At 61.9% G+C, this 18734-nt stretch overlaps 1 protein-coding gene across 2 annotated transcripts; it reads right to left on the bottom strand.

Annotated features, from left to right (window-relative positions):
• Positions 1–500: 500 nt before the first annotated feature.
• Positions 501–16387, bottom strand: PPP2R1A (protein phosphatase 2 scaffold subunit Aalpha). 2 transcript variants are annotated; one of them, XM_077789798.1, is made up of 16 exons: positions 16250–16387; positions 15550–15640; positions 15205–15305; positions 11631–11863; positions 10738–10885; positions 8315–8470; positions 7430–7544; positions 6304–6374; positions 5592–5726; positions 4633–4806; positions 3923–3983; positions 3034–3188; positions 2457–2483; positions 2113–2255; positions 1320–1411; positions 501–684 (listed from the first exon to the last, which is right to left on the bottom strand). In XM_077789798.1, exons 1-16 carry the CDS (start codon positions 16325–16327, stop codon positions 668–670), a joined length of 1797 nt encoding a protein of 598 aa, XP_077645924.1. In that variant the 5' UTR covers positions 16328–16387; the 3' UTR covers positions 501–667. The 2 variants fall into 2 exon arrangements, with proteins under 2 accessions (XP_077645924.1, XP_077645925.1); XM_077789799.1 differs by lacking the exon at positions 2457–2483.
• Positions 16388–18734: the final 2347 nt, after the last annotated feature.

The following is an 18734-nucleotide window of genomic DNA, read 5'->3' as shown; positions in this document are numbered from 1 at the left end:
CGCCCACCCTCCTCTCGCCGCCTCCCTCCGTTTCCTTCTCGCGGGTCCAGCAGCGGCGCCGCGCGCCGGGGGCGGGGCTCTGCCCCGAGTCCGACATGGCGGCCCCGGGCGGTCCCGGGGGGGTCCCGGGGAGGTTTTTTGGGGGTCCCGAGGAGGTTTTTCGGGGTCCCGAGGAGGTTTTTTGGGGGTTCCGGCCCTGCGGGTTCCTGAGGCGGCTTCCGGTTCTTTTCCCGCGCGCGCGTGGAGGCGCGAGGGGGCGTGGCCTGGAGGGGAGCGATGCGCGCATGCGCGGGGCTTTCCCCTGCGGGCGGGCGGGGGGCGTGGCTTGAGCTGCGCGCGCGCGCGGAGGGGGCGTGGCCTCGCGCTAAAAGGGGGCGTGGCCTCTACTTAAAGGGCCAGCGCGCTTTTCGTGCCAAAAGCGGGGGAGGGGCGCGTCTCGCACCACGTGACCCGCGCTGCCACCCCCTCCCCTCCCCCCCCCCCAATAAACGACACCGGAGCCTCGTTGTGGTTTTTATTAACGGCGAAACCATCGTTAATTAATTATTAATTAATGAGTTAATGAACCAACAGCCGGGGAGGGGGAGGGGGGGGCACCGTCCTGGGGTGGGGGAGGGGCGGTCACAGCGCCGGTCACATGCGGGGGGGTCCCGGGGGGGGGGGAGGGTCAGGCCAGCGCCAGCACTGCGGGGGAGGGGAGAGAGGCGTTACCTGGGCACACCTGAGCTCACCTGGGCCCCCCCACAGGTGCCCTTGGACCCCCGTTGTCTCTCCAGGTGTGCTCTGTGCCCTCGTGTTGCCCCCCAGGTGTGCCCAGGTGTGCCCGGTGTCCCTCTCAGGTGTCCCAGATCCCACCCAGGTGTGCCCAGGTGTGTCAAATCCCCCCAGGTGTGGCCAGCTCCCCCCAGGTGCCCCCCCAGGTGTGCCCAGGTGTGCCCCAGCTCCCCCTAAGTGTGCTCAGGTGTGCCCAGGTGTGCCCGGTGTCCCTCTCAGGTGTCCCAGATCCCACCTAGGTGTGCCCAGGTGTGTCAAATCCCCCCAGGTGTGCCCAGCTCCCCTCAGGTGTCCCCCCAGATGCCCCCAGCTCCTCCCAGGTGCCCCCCAGGTGTGCCCAGGTGTGCCCAGTGTCCCTCTCAGGTGTCCCAGATCCCCCCCAGGTGTGCCCCAGGTGTGCTCAGCTCCCCCCAAGTGTGCCCAAGTGCCCCCCCAGGTGTGCCCAGGTGCCCCCCCAGGTGTGCCCAGGTGTCCCCCAGGTGTGCCCAGGTGCCCCCCCAGGTGTGCCCAGGTGTGCCCCAGGTGTGCCCAGGTGCGCCCCTCACCTGTCAGCGCCTCCTGAGCGAAGTATTTGACGTCGACGTCCTGGTCCTGTGTCAGCTTCTCCAGCACCGGCTTCACCTCGGTCTGCAGCGTCCTGCAGGTGGGACAGGTGGGACAGGTGAGACAGGTGAGATACAGGTGGGACAGGTGAGATATGGACAGGTGAGATACAGGTGGGACAGGTGGGACAGGTGAGATATGGACAGGTGAGATATGGACAGGTGAGATGGGACAGGTGAGATACAGGTGGGACAGGTGGGACAGGTGAGGGACAGGTGGGACAGGTGAGATATGGACAGGTGAGATATGGACAGGTGGGACAGGTGGGACAGGTGAGATATGGACAGGTGAGATGGGACAGGTGAGATGGGACAGGTGAGATATGGACAGGTGAGATATGGACAGGTGAGATACAGGTGGGACAGGTGAGGGACCCAAACCCACTATAACCCATTCCTAAGCAGTACACCCAGTCCAAACCAGTACAAACCAGTATAACCCAGTAAAACCCGTCCAAACCAGTGCTCCCAGTATAAACCAGTATAAACCAGTATAAACCAGTATAAACCAGTATAAACCAGTCCAAACCAGTATAAACCAGTATAAACCAGTACCCGCTGTCCAGGATGGGCCCGATGCGCTGCAGCCCACACCAGTACACCCAGTATAACCAGTACAAACCAGTATAACCACTATAACCCACTTAAACCCAGTAAAACCAGTCCAAACCAGTCCAAACCAGTGCAAACCAGTATAAACCAGTATAAACCAGTATAAACCAGTAAGGACCCGTACCCGCTGTCCAGGATGGGCCCGATGCGCTGCAGGGACTTGGCCACGTTGAAGCGAACGTTGGCCACGGCGTCGGCCGCCATGCGCAGCACGGTGGGCAACATCTGCGTGGTGGTCACCTCCTGCCCGCACACCTCCGACAGCACCTGGCCAGGTGGGACAGGTGAGACATGGACAGGTGAGACATGGACAGGTGAGATGGGACAGGTGAGACACAGGTGAGACAGGGACAGGTGAGATGGGACAGGTGAGACATGGACAGGTGAGACATGGACAGGTGAGATGGGACAGGTGAGACAGGGACAGGTGAGACACGGGGCCATGGGCAACATCTGCGTGGTGGTCACCTCCTGCCCGCACACCTCCGACAGCACCTGGCCAGGTGAGAGACAGGTGAGACAGGTGAGAGACAGGTGAGACATGGACAGGTGAGACATGGACAGGTGAGACATGGACAGGTGAGATGGGACAGGTGAGACATAGACAAGGATTGGGGACATCTGTTGGTCATGCCCAGCTGTGCCCAGGTGTGTTCCTATCCCTCTCAGGGGTGCCCAGGTGTGCCCAGGTGTGCTCCTGTCCCTCTCAGGTGCTCCCAGCTGTGCCCAGGTGTGTTCCTATCCCTCTCAGGTGTGCCAGGTGTGCTCCCAGCTGCCCCCAGGCGTGCCCAGGTGTGTCTGTATCCCTTTCAGGTGCCCCCAGCTGTGCCCAGGTGTGTTTTATCCCTCTCAGCTGTGCCCAGGTGTGTTTTATCTCTCTCAGGTGTGCCCAGGTGTGTTCCTGTCCCTCTCAGGTGCCCCCAGCTGTGCCCAGGTGTGCTCCTGTCCCTCCCAGCTGTGCCCAGGTGTGTTCCTATCCCTCTCAGGTGTGCCCAGCTGTGCTCCTGTCCCTCCCAGCTGCGCCCAGGTGTGCCCAGGTACCCACGTTGATGCAGAAGAGCGTGGTCATGCGGTGCAGGTAGTTGGGGTCGGCGGCCATGGCCAGCACCTTGGGCACGATGGTGCCCTGCGCCCAGGTGTGCCCGAAGCGCTCCACCAGCTTCCGCAGGTTACTGGTGGCGGCCTCGCGGATGGCGTACACTGCGGGGAAAGCGGCGCCGACCAGTTCGGACCAGTATGGACCAGTACAGATCGATATAAACCAGCACGGACCAGTTCAGACCAGTATGGACCAGTATGGACCAGTATGGACCAGTACAGATCGATATAAACCAGCACGGACCAGTATGGACCAGTATGGACCAGTATGGATCAGTATGGACCAGTATGGACCAGTACAGATCAATATAAACCAGCACGGACCAGTTCGGACCAGTATGGACCAGTATGGACCAGTATAAATCGATATAAACCACTACGGACCAGTTCGGACTGGTATGGACCAGTTTGGACCAGTACGGACCAGTGCATATCGATGTAAACCAGTACGGATGAGTTCAGACCAGTATAAACCAGTATAGATCAATATAAACCACTATGGTCCAGTATAAACTGGTTTGAACTGGTATTAACCAGTATAAACCAGTATAGAGCAATATAAACCAGTATGGACAATCCCTCCCAGTTCCCTCCCAGTTCCTCCCAGTCCCTCCCAGTCCATCCCAGTTCCCTCCCAGTCCCTCCCAGTTCCCTCCCAGTCCATCCCAATCCCATCCCAGTTCCCTCCCAGTCCCTCCCAGTCTCTCCCAGTCTCTCCCAGTCCCTCCCAGTCCCTCCCAGTCTCTCCCAGTTCCCTCCCAGTCCCTCCCAGTTCCCTCCCAGTCCCCCCCAGTCCCTCCCAGTCCATCCCAGTTCCTCCCAGTCCCTCCCAGTACCGTGATCCACCAGCCAGGCCATGCAGAGCGAGTTCAGCTTCTCATCGAAGAACTCCACGCCCTGAGGAGGGGCAGACACCAGTAAGGACCAGTATAAACCAGTACAAACCAGTACACACCCACAGAAATCAGGAAACACCAATATAAACCATTATATACCAGTATAAACCAGTATAAACCACTACTCACCCACGTAATCCAGTAAGAACCGGTATAAACCAGTACGAACAAACTCCTCCCAGTCCATCCCAGTATAACCCAGTGACTCCCAGTATATCCCAGTCCATCCCAGTATAACCCAGTCCACTCCCAGTTCATCCCAGTCCCTCCCAGTTCGCCCCAGTCCCTCCCAACTCCCTCCCAGTATATCCCAGTGCCCCATACACAGCTCCAGCTCCCTCCCAGTGCCTCCCAGTATATCCCAGTCCCTCCCAGTATATCCCAGTCCCTCCCAGTCCCCTCCCAGTCCCTCCCAGTCCCCTCCCAGTGCCTCCCAGTCCCCTCCCAGTGCCTCCCAGTATATCCCAGTGGCTCCCAGTCTCACCAGCTGGCCGGCCAGCAGCAGCATGTACTCGATGATGGCCAGGTGGACACACCAGAACCTCCTCCCAGTATATCCCAGTGCCCCGTACACAGCTCCAGCTCCCTCCCAGTCCCTCCCAGTATATCCCAGTCCATTCCCAGTATATCCCAGTGGCTCCCAGTCTCACCAGCTGGCCGGCCAGCAGCGGCATGTACTCGATGATGGCCAGGCGGACGCGCCACTTGGCGTCCTCGGCCAGCTCGACGATGGCCGGCAGCAGCGACTGCGAGAGCTGCCGGATGCCGATCACCTCGTTCACGCAGTCCAGGTTGGAGATGATGTTCAGCCGCACCTCGGGGCACTGGGAGGGACTGGGAGTTACTGGGAGGGACTGGGAGGGACTGGGAGGGATTGGGAGGGACTGGGAGTTACTGGGAGGGGCTGGGGGGGAATGGGAGGGAATGGGAGGGACTGGGAGGGAAATGGGAGGGACTGGGAGGGGATTGGGAGGGACTGGGAGGGACTGGGAGGGAACTGGGAGGGGACTGGGAGGGAACTGGGAGGGACTGGGAGGGACTGGGAGGGAAATGGGAGGGACTGGGAGGGACTGGGAGGGACTGGGAGGAAGTGGGAGGGAGTGGGAGGGGACTGGGAGGGGACTGGGAGGGACTGGGAGGGACTGGGAGGGGACTGGGAGGGAACTGGGAAGGAACTGGGATGGTGTGCTGGTGGATGTTGGCTCCCCAGGTGCCCCCAGGTGTGCCCAGGTGTGCCCAGGTGCCCCCAGGTGTGCCCAGGTGTGCCCAGGTGCCCCCAGGTGCCTCACCTCGTCCTTGAGCTGTGCCAGGAACAGGGGCAGCAGCTGTGCCCAGGTGTGCCCATGTTTTACCCTGTGTTCCCAGGTGCTCCCAGGTGCTCCCAGGTGCCCCCAGGTGCTCCCAGGTGTTCCCAGGTGCCCCCAGGTGCCCCCAGGTGTGCCCAGGTGCCCCCAGGTGCCTCACCTCGTCCTTGAGCTGTGCCAGGAACAGGGGCAGCAGGTGTGCCCAGGTGTGCCCATGTTTTACCCTGTGTTCCCAGGTGCCCCCAGGTGCCCCCAGGTGTGCCCAGGTGTGCCCAGGTGCCCCCAGGTGTGCCCAGGTGCCTCACCTCGTCCTTGAGCTGTGCCAGGAACAGGGGCAGCAGGTGCTCCACCGTGTTGTCCTTGCCCAGGATGGGCGACAGCCCCATGATCACCGAGGCCAGCGCCGACTTCACGTGCTGGTTGGCATCCGACACCAGCTCCTGCCCAGGTGGGCACAGGTGGGCACAGGTGAGCTCACCTGGCCTCGGGGCGGAGGATCACGGTGCCCCCGAGGCCACCAGAGGTGTCCCCAGGTGTGCCCCATGTACCCCAAGGTGTGCCCAGGTGTGCCCCAGGTGTGTCCCACCACCCCAAAATGTCCCCAGGTGTGCCCACAAGGTGTGCCCAGATGTGACCAGGTGGGTCCCACCACCCCAAAGTGTGCCCAGGTGTGCCCCCCAAGGTGTGCCCAGGTGTGTTCCACCACACCAGGTGTGCCCCAGGTGTCCCCAGGTGGGTCCCACCACCCCAAAATGTCCCAGGTGTGCCCACAAGGTGTCCCCAGGTGTGCCCAGGTGGGTGCCACCACCCCAAAGTGTGCCCAGGTGTGCCCACAAGGTGTGCCCAGGTGTGTCCCACCACCCCAAATTGTGCCCAGGTGTGCCCCAGGTGTGTTCCAGGTGCCCACAAGGTGTGCCCAGGTGTGCCCAGGTGTGTCCCACCACCCCAAAATGTCCCCAGGTGTGCCCAGGTGTGCCCAGGTGTGCCCAGGTGTGCCCAGGTGCCCCGGGCGCTCACCTTGATGCAGGGCAGGATCTGGCCCATGATGACGGCCTCGCGGCAGTCCGGGGACAGGTTCTCGCAGAACTCTGGGGACACCGAGGTGGGCATGAAGAACATCACAGTGGGGTTGGGGACACCAAATTTTGGGGTGAAAAACACCAAAGTTGGGTTGGGGACACCAACATTGGGTTGGGGACACCAAGGTTGGGATGGGGACATCAAGGTTGGGTTGGTGACACCAAGGCCGGGTTGGGGACACCAAGGTTGGGATGAAGAACATGAAAGTTGGGCTGGTGACACCAAGGTTGGGTTGGGGACATCAAATCTTGGTTGAAGAACACCAAAGCTGGGATGAAGAACATCAAAGTTGGGCTGGGGACACCGAGGTTGGGTTGAAGGACACCAAAGTTGGGTTGGTGACACCAAGGTTGGATTGAAGAACATCAAGGTTGGGTTGGTGACACCAAGGCCGGGTTGGGGACACCAAGGTTGGGCTGGGGACATCAAATCTTGGTTGAAGGACACCAAAGTTGGGTTGGGGACACCAAAGCTGGGATGAAGAACATCAAAGTTGGGTTGGGAATGTCAAAGTTGTGTTGGGGACACCAACGTTGGGTTGAGGACATCAAAGTTGGGTTGGGGACACCAAGGCCGGGTTGGGGACACCAAGGTTGGGTTGGAGACACCAAGGTTGGGCTGGGGACACCAAGGTTGGGTTGAAGAACATCAAGGTTGGGTTGGGGACACCAAGGTTGGGTTGGGGACACCAAAGTTGGGTTGGGGACACCGAGGTTGGGTTGGGGACATCAAAATTGGGTTGAAGGACACCAAAGTTGGGTTGAAGAACATCAAGGTTGGGTTGGGGACACCAACATTGGGTTGGGGACACCAAGGTTGGGATGGGGACACCAAGGTTGGGTTGGGGACACCAAGGTTGGGTTGGAGAACACCAAGGTTGGGTTGATGACACCAAGGTTGGGTTGGGGACACCAAGGTTGGGTTGGGGACACCAAAGTTGGGTTGAAGAACACCAAAGTTGGGTTGGTGACACCAAAGTTGGGTTGAAGAACACCAAAGTTGGGTTGGTGACACCGAGGCCGGGTCGGTGACCCCGGGGAGCGCTCGGGGGGTGGCCGCTGACCTTTGACCTTGTGCGAGGCGGCCGCCCGGACCTCGGCCTCGCAGTCCTTCATCAGGCTCTGGAAGGCGCCCACCAGGTCGGTCTTGGTGATCTCGGGGCCCACGGCGCGCTGCAGCTGCGGGGACGGGGCCCAGGTGCGTCCAGGTGTGCCCAGGTGAGCTCAGGTGTGCCCAGGTGAGCTCAGGTACACCCAGGTGTGCCCAGGTGTGCCCCCAAACATCTCCCAGGCTTCCCAAAATGCCCCAAACCTCCCCAAAACCCATCCCCAGGTGTGTCCAGGTGTGCCCAGGTACACCCAGGTGTGCCCAGGTGCGTCCAGGTGTGCCCAGGTGTGCCCCCAAACATCTCCCAGGCTTCCCAAAATGCCCCAAACCTCCCCAAAACTCATCCCAAACCTCCCCAAAACCCACCCCCAGGTGTGTCCAGGTGTGTCCAGGTGTGCCCAGGTGTGCCCAGGTGTGTCCAGGTGTGCCCAGGTGTGCCCAGGTGACCCAAAATCCCCGTTTTTCACCCAATTTTCACCGAATTTTTTCCGTTTCTCCCCTCCCAGGTGTGCCCAGGTGTGCCCAGGTGTGCCCAGGTGCGCCCAGGTGTGCCCAGGTGACCCCAAATCCCCATTTTTCACCCGTTTTTCACCGAATTTTTTTCGCTTCTCCCCTCCCAGGTGCTCCCAGGTGCTCCCAGCTGTGCCCAGGTGCGCCCAGGTGTCCCAAAATCCCCATTTTCCACCTGTTTTTCACCGAATTTTTTTCGTTTCTCCCCTCCCAGGTGTGCCCAGGTGACCCAAAATCCCCATTTTTCACCCGTTTTTCACCGTTTTTTTTTCGTTTCTCCCCTCCCAGGTGTCCCCAGGTGTGCCCAGGTGTGCCCAGGTGCGCCGCCCACCTCGGTGAACTTGTCGGCCACCATGTAGCGCACGCGCCAGGACTTGTCCTCGGCCGCCTGGCGCAGCGTGGGCATCACCAGCCCCTCCAGCTCCTCCTGCGGCAGCAGCTGCGCGATGCTCACGCAGGCCTCGACCGCCAGCAGCCGCACCGAGTCCTGCCCAGGTGAGCACAGGTGTGCACAGGTGTGCACAGGTGAGCCCAAAATGAGCCGCAGGTAACCCCCAGGTGACCCCCCCCGTCCATGTGCAGGCCTCGACCGCCAGCAGCCGCACCGAGTCCTGCCCAGGTGTGCACAGGTGAGCACAGGTGAGCACAGGTGTGCACAGGTGTGCACAGGTGAGCCGCAGGTAACCCCCAGGTAACCCCCAGGTAACCCCCAGGTGACCCCCCCCGTCCATGTGCAGGCCTCGACCGCCAGCAGCCGCACCGAGTCCTGCCCAGGTGAGCACAGGTGAGCACAGGTGAGCACAGGTGTGCACAGGTGAGCACAGGTGAGCACAGGTGTGCACAGCTGAGCCCAAAATGAGCCGCAAGTAACCCCCAGGTGACCCCCAGGTGACCCCCCCCATCCATGTGCAGGCCTCGACCGCCAGCAGCAGCACCGAGTCCTGCCCAGGTGAGCACAGGTGAGCACAGGTGAGCCAAAGGTAAGCCCAAAATGAGCCACAGGTAACCCCCAGGTGACCCCCAGGTGACCCCCCCCGTCCATGTGCAGGCCTCGACCGCCAGCAGCAGCACCGAGTCCTGCCCAGGTGAGCACAGGTGTGCACAGGTGAGCACAGGTGAGCACAGGTGTGCACAGGTGAGCACAGGTAAGCCCAAAACGAGCCACAGGTAACCCCCAGGTGACCCCCAGGTGACCCCCCCCATCCATGTGCAGGCCTCGACCACCAGCAGCCGCACCGAGTCCTGCCCAGGTGAGCACAGGTGAGCACAGGTGAGCACAGGTGTGCACAGGTGTGCACAGGTGAGCCCAAAATGAGCCACAGGTAACCCCCAGGTGACCCCAAGGTGACCCCCCCATCCATGTGCAGGCCTCGACCACCAGCAGCCGCACCGAGTCCTGCCCAGGTGAGCACGGGTGAGCACAGGTGTGCACAGGTAAGCCCAAAATGAGACACAGGTAACCCCCAGGTGACCCCAAGGTGACCCCCCCCGTCCATGTGCAGGCCTCGACGGCCAGCAGCCGCACCGAGTCCTGCCCAGGTGTGCCCAGGTGTGCACAGGTGAGCTACAGGTGAGCCGCAGGTAACCCCAAAAAGAGCCACAGGTAACCCCAAAATGAGCCACAGGTAACCTCCAGGTGCCCCCCAGGTGTGCCCAGGTAATGCCAAGCTCACCCCAAGTGCACACAGGTAACTCACAGGAGCGTTTGTACAACCCCCAGGTGCCCCTGGGCGCCCCCCAGGTGTGCCCACCTTCCCCCAGGTGTCCCCCAGGTGTGCCCAGCTCCCCCCAGGTGTGCCCATCTTGCCCCAGGTGTGCCTACATAACCCACAGGAACGCCCAGGTAACCCCAAAACGTGCACAGGTGTGCCCAGGAAGCTCACAGGACCATCCGGGCGCCCCCCAGGTGTGCCCAGCCCCCCCAGGTGTGCCCAGCTCCCCCCAGGTGTCCCCCAGGTGTGCCAGGTGTGCCCAGCCCCCCCCAGGTGTGCCCAGGTAATGCCAAGCTCACCCCAGGTGCGCCCAGGAAGCTCACAGGACCATCCAGGCGCCCCCCAGGTGTGCCCAGCTCCCCCCAGGTGTGCCTAGATAACCCACAGCAACGCCCAGGTAACCCCAAAACGTGCACAGGTGCGCCCAGGAAACTCACAGGAACATCCAGGTGCCCCTGGGCGCCCCCCAGGTGTGCCCAGCTCCCCCCAGGTGCGCCCGCCAGGTGTGCCAGGTGTGCCCAGCCCCCCCCAGGTGTGCCCAGGTAATGCCAAGCTCACCCCAGGTGCACACAGGTAACTCACAGGACCATCCAGGCGCCCCCCAGGTGTGCCCAGCTCCCCCCAGGTGTGCCCAGCTCCCCCCAGGTGTGCCCGCCAGGTGTGCCAGGTGTGCCCAGCTCCCCCCAGGTGTGCCAGGTGTGCCCAGCTCCCCCCAGGTGCCCCCCAGGTGTGCCAGGTGTGCCCAGCTCCCCCCAGGTGTGCCCAGCCCCCCCCAGGTGTGCCCAGCTCCCCCCAGGTGTGCCCCCCAGGTGTGCCAGGTGTGCCCAGCTCCCCCCAGGTGCGCCCAGCTCCCCCCAGGTGTGCCCGCCAGGTGTGCCAGGTGTGCCCAGCTCCCCCAGGTGCCCCCCAGGTGCGCTGCCAGGTGTGCCAGGTGTGCCCAGCTCCCCCAGGTGCGCCCCCCAGGTGTGCCAGGTGTGCCCAGCTCCCCCCAGGTGTGCCCAGCTCCCCCAGGTGCCCCCCAGGTGCGCCAGGTGCGCCGTACCTGCTCGTCGGAGGCCAGGTTGGAGAACATGGGGATGATCTCGCTCTTGACGTGCTCCAGCTCCAGCACCTTGGCGAACTCGCCCAGCTTGGAGGCGGCCGCGCGCCGCACCATGGGCGTGTCGTCCGAGCACAGGTTCCGGAAGTACCTGCGGGCGCACCTGTGTCACCTGGGGGGCACCTGGGGGCACCTGGGTACACCTGGGGGCACCTGGGGGGCACCTGGGGGCACCTGGGGGGCACCTGGGGGGCACCTGGGGGCACCTGGGTACACCTGGGGACACCTGGGGGCACCTGGGGGACAGCTGGGCACACCTGGGGGCACCTGGGGACACCTGGGGACACCTGGGGGGCACCCAAGTACACCTGGGTACACCTGGGGGCACACCTGCATCACCTGGGGGGCACCTGGGGGGCACCTGGGGGCACCTGGGGGCACCTGGGGACACCTGGGGGCACACCTGCGTCACCTGGGGGGCACTCCGCTGACCCCACACCCACCCCAGTGACCCCGTGGCCTCCTCAGTGACCCCACACCCACCTCAATGACCCCGTGGTCACCCCACTGACCCCGTGGTCACTCCAATGACCCCACACCCACCCCAGTGACCCCACACCCACCCCACTGACCCTGTGGTCACCCCACTGACCCCACCCCCACCCCACTGACCCCGTGGTCACTCCAATGACCCCACACCCACCCCAATGACCCCGTGGTCACCCCACTGACCCCACACCCACCCCAGTGACCCCGTGGTCACTCCAATGACCCTGTGGTCACTCCAGTGACCCCACACCCACCCCAGTGACCCCGTGGTCACTCCAGTGACCCCACACCCACCCCACTGACCCCACCCCCACCCCCCACCCCCCCAGCGGTCAGCGGTCACTCACTGGCGCAGCTCGGCCTTGACGGGGCTGGACACGCGGGGGTAGCAGACGCTGAAGAGGCCGCAGGCCGAGGTGCGCGACGTGAACCAGTCGCCGCCGGCCAGGCGCTTGACCAGCGGCACGAAGTGACCCTCGAGGTCCGGCGGCGAGTGCTCGTGCGACACGGCCCGCAGCGACTCCACCGCCTTGTCCCGCACCACCGTCTCCTCCACCGTGGCCAGGCTCTCCAGCGGCGGCTGGCGGGACACGGGGACGTCGGGCGGGCGGGCGGCGGTGGGTGGATGGTGGACGGGTGGGCGTTGGGTGGACAGGAGGACGTTGGGTGGATGTTGGGTGGACAGGTGGACATTGCGTGGACAGGTGGATGTTGGATGGGTGGGCGTTGGGTGGACAGGTGGGCGTTGGGTGGACGGGTGGGCGTTGGGTGGATAGGTGGGTGTTGGGTGGACAGGTGGGCATTGGGTGGACAGGTGGATATTGGTCGGGTGGACGTTGGGTGGACGTTGCGTGGACAGGTGGATGTTGGGTGGACATTGGGTGGACAGGTGGATGTTGGGTGGACAGGTGGGCATTGGACGGACAGGTGGACAATGGGTGGACAAGTGGATGTTGGTCAGGTGGACGTTGGGTGGACAAACACTGGGTGGACAGACGAACATTGGGTGGACAGGTGGACATTGCATGGAGAGGTGGATGTTGGACAGGTGGGCGTTGGGTGGACAGGTGGGCGTTGGGTGGACAGACAAACATTGGGTGGACAGGTGGATGGTGGACAGGTGGATGGTGGACAGGTGGATGGTGGACAGGTGGATGGTGGGTGGACAGGTGGATGTTGGATGGGTGGGCGTTGGGTGGACAGACGAACATTGGGTGGACAGGCGGGCGTTGGGTGGACAGGTGGATGTTGGACGGGTGGGCGTTGGGTGGACAGGTGGACGTTGGGTGGACAGATGAACATTGGGTGGACAGGTGGGCATTGGGTGGACATTGGGTGGACAGGTGGGCATTGGGTGGACAGGTGGGCGTTGGGTGGACAGACAAACATTGGGTGGACAGGTGGATGGTTGACAGGTGGATGGTGGGTGGACAGGTGGATGTTGGATGGGTGGGCGTTGGGTGGACAGGTGGGCGTTGGGTGGACAGACAAACATTGGGTGGACAGGTGGATGGTGGACAGGTGGATGGTGGGTGGACAGGTGGATGTTGGACGGGTGGGCGTTGGGTGGACAGGTGGACGTTGGGTGGACAGACGAACATTGGGTGGACAGGTGGACATTGGGTGGACATTGGGTGGACAATGGGTGGACAGGCGGGCGTTGGGTGGACAGGTGGATGTTGGACGGGTGGACGTCGTTGGGTGGACGTCGGTGGGTGGATGGTGGACAGGTGGATGGTGGACAGGTGGATGTTGGGTGGACAGGTGGGCGTTGGTCAGGTGGACGTTGGGTGGACATTGGGTGGACAAGTGGACGTTGGGTGGACAGGTGGGCGTTGGGTGGACAGGTGGGCGTTGGGTGCACAGGTGGGCGTTGGGTGCACAGGTGGACGTTGGTCAGGTGGACATTGGGTGGACAGCCGGACATTGGGTAGACAGGCGGACATTGGGTGAACAGGTGGACGTTGGTCAGGTGGACATTGCGTGGACAGCCGGACATTGGGTGGACAGATGGACGTTGGGTGGACAGGCGGACGTTGGTCAGGTGGACAGTGGGTGGCCATTGGGTGGACAGGTGGCCATTGGGTGGACAGGTGGACATTGGATGGACAGGTGGACAATGGGTGGACAGGCGGGTGTTGGTCAGGTGGACGTTGGGTGGACAGGGGAACATTGGGTGGACAGATGGACGTTGGGTGGCCAGGCGGACACAGGGTGGACAGGTGGACGTTGGGTGGACATTGGGTGGACAGATGGACATTAGGTGGACAATGGGTGGACAATGGGTTGACAAGTGGACACAGGGTGGTCAGATGGACACAGGGTGGACACAGGGTGGACATTGGGTGGACAGATGGACATTGGGTGGACAGATGGACATTGGGTGGACAGATGGACATTGGGTGGACAATGGATGGACAAGTGGACACAGGGTGGTCAGATGGACACAGGGTGGACACAGGACGAGGGTTTGGGGCTCCCAGGTGCGTTCCAGCCCTGCCCAGGTGTATTTTGGGGCTCCCCAGGTGTGTTCTCGTCCCCCCAGATGTGGTTTTGGGGCTCCCCAGGTGAGTTTTTGAATATCCAGGTGTGTTTCTCCCCCTCCCAGGTACATTTTGGGGTCCCCCAGGTGTGTTTCTCCCCCTCCCAGGTACATTTTGGGGTCCCCCAGGTGCGTTTCTCCCCCTGCCAGGTACATTTTGGGGTCCCCCAGGTGCATTTCTCCCCCTCCCAGGTACATTTTGGGGTCCCCAGGTGCGTTTCTCCCCCTGCCAGGTACATTTTGGGGTCCCCAGGTGTGTTTCTCCCCCTCCCAGGTACATTTTGTCCCCACCAGGTGTGTTTCTCCCCCTCCCAGGTACATTTTGGGGTCCCCCAGGTGCGTTTCTCCCCCGCCCAGGTGAGTTTTTGAATATCCAGGTGTGTTTCTACCCCTCCCAGGTACATTTTGGGGTCCCCCAGGTGTGTTTCTCCCCTGCCCAGGTACATTTTGGGATCCCCCAGGTGCGTTTCTCCCCCTCCCAGGTACATTTTGGGGTCCCCCAGGTGCGTTTCTGCCCTGCCCAGGTGAGTTTTAGGGTTCCCCATGTATGTTTTGGGTTCTCCAGGAGTATTTTGTCCTCTCTAGGTGTGTTTCTCCCCTGCCCAGGTGAGTTTTTGAATATCCAGGTGTGTTTCTCCCCCTCCCAAATACATTTTGGGGTCCCCAGGTGTGTTCCTCCCCCTCCCAGGTACATTTTGGGGTCCCCAGGTGTGTTTCTCCCCCTCCCAGGTACATTTTGGGGTCCCCAGGTGTGTTCCTCCCCCTCCCAGGTACATTTTGGGGTCCCCCAGGTGCGTTTCTCCCCCTCCCAGGTACATTTTATCCCCCCCAGGTGCATGTTGTCCCCCCCAGGTGTTCCCCAGGTGTGTTTCTCCCCCTCCCAGGTACATTTTGGGGTCCCCAGGTGCGTTTCTCCCCCTCCCATGTAGATTTTGGGGTCCCCAGGTGTGTTTCTCCCCCTCCCAGGTACATTTTGGGGTCCCCAGGTGTGTTTCTCCCCCTCCCAAATACATTTTGGGGTCCCCAGGTGTGTTTCTCCCCCTCCCAGGTACATTTTGGGGTCCCCAGGTGTGTTTCTCCCCCGCCCAGGTGAGTTTTTGAATATCCAGGTGCGTTTTTCCCCCTCCCAGGTACATTTTGGGATCCCCAAGGTGTGTTTCTCCCCCTCCCAGGTACATTTTACGGTCCCCAGGTGTGTTTCTCCCCTGCCCAGGTGAGTTTTTGAATATCCAGGTGTGTTTCTCCCCCTCCCAAATACATTTTGGGGTCCCCCAGGTGTGTTTCTCCCCCTCCCAGGTACATTTTGTCCCCACCAGGTGTGTTTCTCCCCCTCCCAGGTAGATTTTGGGGTGCCCAGGTGAGTTTTTGGGGGCTCCTACCAGCAGGCAGTGCACGAACTCGGGTCCCCCCACGAGGGCGGTGAAGGTGCCCAGCTGCTCCGCCAGGGCCAGCAGCACCTCGTCCTCATCGTAGATGGTGTCTGCGACCCCCCAGGTGACACACCTGTCACTCACCTGTCCCCTCCTCACCTGTCCATCACCCCCACGCCCCGCCCACCTCCCCAAACCCCACCCCTCCTCCCCCACACAGCGAGATTTCGGCCGGTTTTTGAGTTTTCCACTGGAATTTTCCCACCTGTCCGGCATGCCCCGCCCTCACCTGGATTTTGGAGACCCCACCCCTCCCAAATTTTGGGATTTTCCCGCCAAATTTTGCCGTTTTACCGGTGAGGAAAGGGAGGAGCTCGCTGCGGGTTCGCTCCACGCCCAGCGCCAGCGCGATGGTCGACAGCTTCTTGATGCTGTTGAGGCGTAGCTGGTGATGGGGGAAATGGGGGAAATTCAGGAAAATTTGGGAAAAATCCATAAAAAAAACCCAAAAAAAACAGGGAATCGCCCCCCCAATCATGAGAAAACCCCGCCCCCAAAGCGGCGCAGCCAATCAGGAACGGCGTCTCACGGCTCCGCAGCGCCGCGGTAGAGAGGAGGCTTCTGATTTGCTCCGGTAAGCCCCGCCCACGCCGGCGGCAGCCAATGGAAGGCGGCGCTGCCGCGGCCTCGCGCTGCCCCGCCGCTAGGGGGCGCTGCGCCGGGCGGGGCGGTTACCCCCCCCCCCGCCTCATGCCGCTGCGGACCAATCACAACGCGCCTAAGAAACCCAAACCGCCCCTCCAGCCAATCAGAGCGCGCCTTCCACCGCAATCCCCCCCAACCGCCTCACAGATGTAACGCCGCCTCCCATTCGCCCCCGCCTGAGGGGACCGGGCCGCCTCATCCAATCAGCGCGGCCGTCTCATGGCGGCCACCACCAGCGGGGCCGCGGCCAGCGGGCGATGGCGGCCGGGCCCCGGCAGCCGCGGAAAGAAGCCCCGAAGCCCCGGAAAAAGCCCGGAGGCAGCACCGGCGAAATCCCGGTCAGCGGTACCTGCACGTCCTCGTTGCGGAGCTCGTCGATGAGCACCGCGATGGGGTAAAGCGAATCGTCGCCGTCCGCCGCCGCCATCTTCGCCGCTGCCGCCGCCCCGGCTCTGAGGGGCCGCACGGGGCCGACCGCCCCGCTCCTGCAGGGCTTCCGCGGCGCTGATTGGCCGGCGCCGCCGCGGCGCCCGCCTAGCGGCTCTTCCCATTGGTTGAGGGTGCTGTCTGTCAGCTGAAGCCCCGCCCATGCGGACGGCGCGGTGGGTCGCGTTCTGATTGGGCGATGAGGGTGATTGACAGCGGCGGGGGCGGGGCGAGGCGTTGCTGGGCAACGCGGAGGCGCCGTGTGGGAGGCCGGGACGGACTGGGACAAACTGGGATGAACTGGGACAAACTGGGACTGCCAGGGTCTGAACTGGGACAAACTGGGACAGACTGGGATGAACTGGGACAAACTGGGACAAACTGGGACCCGCCAGGGCCTGAACTGGGACAAACTGGGACAGACTGGGATGAACTGGGACAAACTGGGACAGACTGGGATGAACTGGGACAAACTGGGACCCGCCAGGGTCTGAACTGGGACAAACTGGGACAGACTGGGACAAACTGGGACCCGCCAGGGTCTGAACTGGGACAAACTGGGACAGACTGGGACAAACTGGGACAAACTGGGATGAACTGGGACAGACTGGGATGAACTGGGACAAACTGGGACAAACTGGGATAAACTGGGACAAACTGGTTTATACTGGGACGCACCCGCGTTAAAAACCCTCCCAAAACCAGTAAAAACCTTTAAAAACCAGTAAAACCCAGTAAAACCCGGCCGGGCCCCGCCCCTTTAAGCCACGCCCCCAGAGAACGTGATGACGTCATTGACTGGCCACGCCTTTATTGGGTGGGGGGAAGGCACTGGGGGGAACTGGGATGAACTGGGATGAACTGGGACAAACTGGGATGAACTGGTTTGAACCGGTGTGTCAGATGCAGCCAGTGTGCCTCAGTTTCCCCAGCAGGCACTTGATGCTCTCCCACCCGTACAGCGCTGGGACGGACTGGGATGGACTGGGATGAACTGGGATATACTGGGATATACTGGGAAGGCACTGGGAAGGCACTGGTCAGCAGCAGGTCAGATGCGTCCGGCGTGCCTCAGTTTCCCCAGCAGGCTCTCAATGCTCTATACAGCACTGGGATGAACTGGGATGAACCGGAACAAACTGGGGTTGAACTGGGACAGACTGGGATGAACTGGTGTCAGATGCGTCCGGCGTGCCTCAGTTTCCCCAGCAGGCTCTCAATGCTCTATACAGCACCGGGACAAATCAGAACAAACTGGGACAAACCGGAACAAACTGGAGTTGAACTGGGACAGACTGGGATGAACCGGTGTCAGATGCGTCCGGCGTGCCTCAGTTTCCCCAGCAGGCTCTCCACGCTCTATACAGCACCGGGACAAATCGGAACAAACCGGAACAAACTGGGGTTGAACTGGGATGTACTGGGATATACTGGGATATACTGGGAAGGCACTGGTCAGCAGCAGGTCAGATGCGTCCGGCGTGCCTCAGTTTCCCCAGCAGGCTCTCAATGCTCTATACAGCACCGGGACAAATCGGAACAAACTGGGACAAACCGGAACAAACTGGGGTTGAACTGGGATATACTGGGATATACTGGTCTGAAGCGGGCTCAGATGTGTCCGGCGTGCCTCAGTTTCCCCAGCAGGCTCTGCATGCTCTTTACAGCACCGGGACAAATTGGAACAAACTGGGACAAACTGGGGTTGAACTGGGATATACTGGGACAGACTGGGACGAAGCGGGCTCAGATGCGTCCGGCGTGCCTCAGTTTCCCCAGCAGGCTCTCCATGCTCTATACAGCACCGGGATAAACTGGGACAAACCGGAACAAACTGGGGTTGAACTGGGATATACTGGGAAGGCACTGGGACGAAGCGGGCTCAGATGCGTCCGGCGTGCCTCAGTTTCCCCAGCAGGCTCTCCACGCTCTATACAGCACCGGGACAAATCGGAACAAACTGGGACAAACCGGAACAAACTGGGGTTGAACTGGGATATACTGGGACAGACTGGGAAGGCACTGGGATGAACCGGTGTCAGATGCGTCCGGCGTGCCTCAGTTTCCCCAGGGCGCTCTAAATCCTCTATACAGCACCGGGATGAACTGGGACAAACCGGAACAAACTGGGGTAGAACTGGGATATACTGGGATATACTGGTCTGAAGGGGGCTCAGATGCGTCCGGCGTGCCTCAGTTTCCCCAGCAGGCTCTCAATGCTCTATACAGCACCGGGATAAACCGGAACAAACTGGGACAAACCGGAACAAACTGGGGTTAAACTGGGATATACTGGGAAGGCACTGGGACGAAGCGGGCTCAGATGCGTCCGGCGTGCCTCAGTTTCCCCAGCAGGCTCTCCATGCTCTTTACAGCACTGGGACAAATTGGAACAAACTGGGACAAAC

Source organism: Lonchura striata, chromosome 37 (assembly GCF_046129695.1).
Source record: "Lonchura striata isolate bLonStr1 chromosome 37, bLonStr1.mat, whole genome shotgun sequence".
Classification (NCBI taxonomy): domain Eukaryota; kingdom Metazoa; phylum Chordata; class Aves; order Passeriformes; family Estrildidae; genus Lonchura; species Lonchura striata.
The sequence above is the reverse complement of the archived record's forward strand: the minus strand, read 5'-3'. Positions and strand labels throughout refer to the sequence as shown.

What these genes read in the sequence shown, in the direction of transcription:
- PPP2R1A (XM_077789798.1), bottom strand. Translation starts at nt 16,327, where the DNA reads ATGGCGGCGGCGGACGGCGACGATTCGCTTTACCCCATCGCGGTGCTC. An exon ending in TGGCACAGCTCAAGGACGAG is followed by an intron (nt 4,807 to 5,591) that starts GTGAGGCACCTG and finishes AGTCCCTCCCAG; the next exon opens with TGCCCCGAGGTGCGGCTGAA. An exon ending in CGGAGGTGTGCGGGCAGGAG is followed by an intron (nt 2,256 to 2,456) that starts GTGACCACCACG and finishes CCACCTGGCCAG; the next exon opens with GTGCTGTCGGAGGTGTGCGG.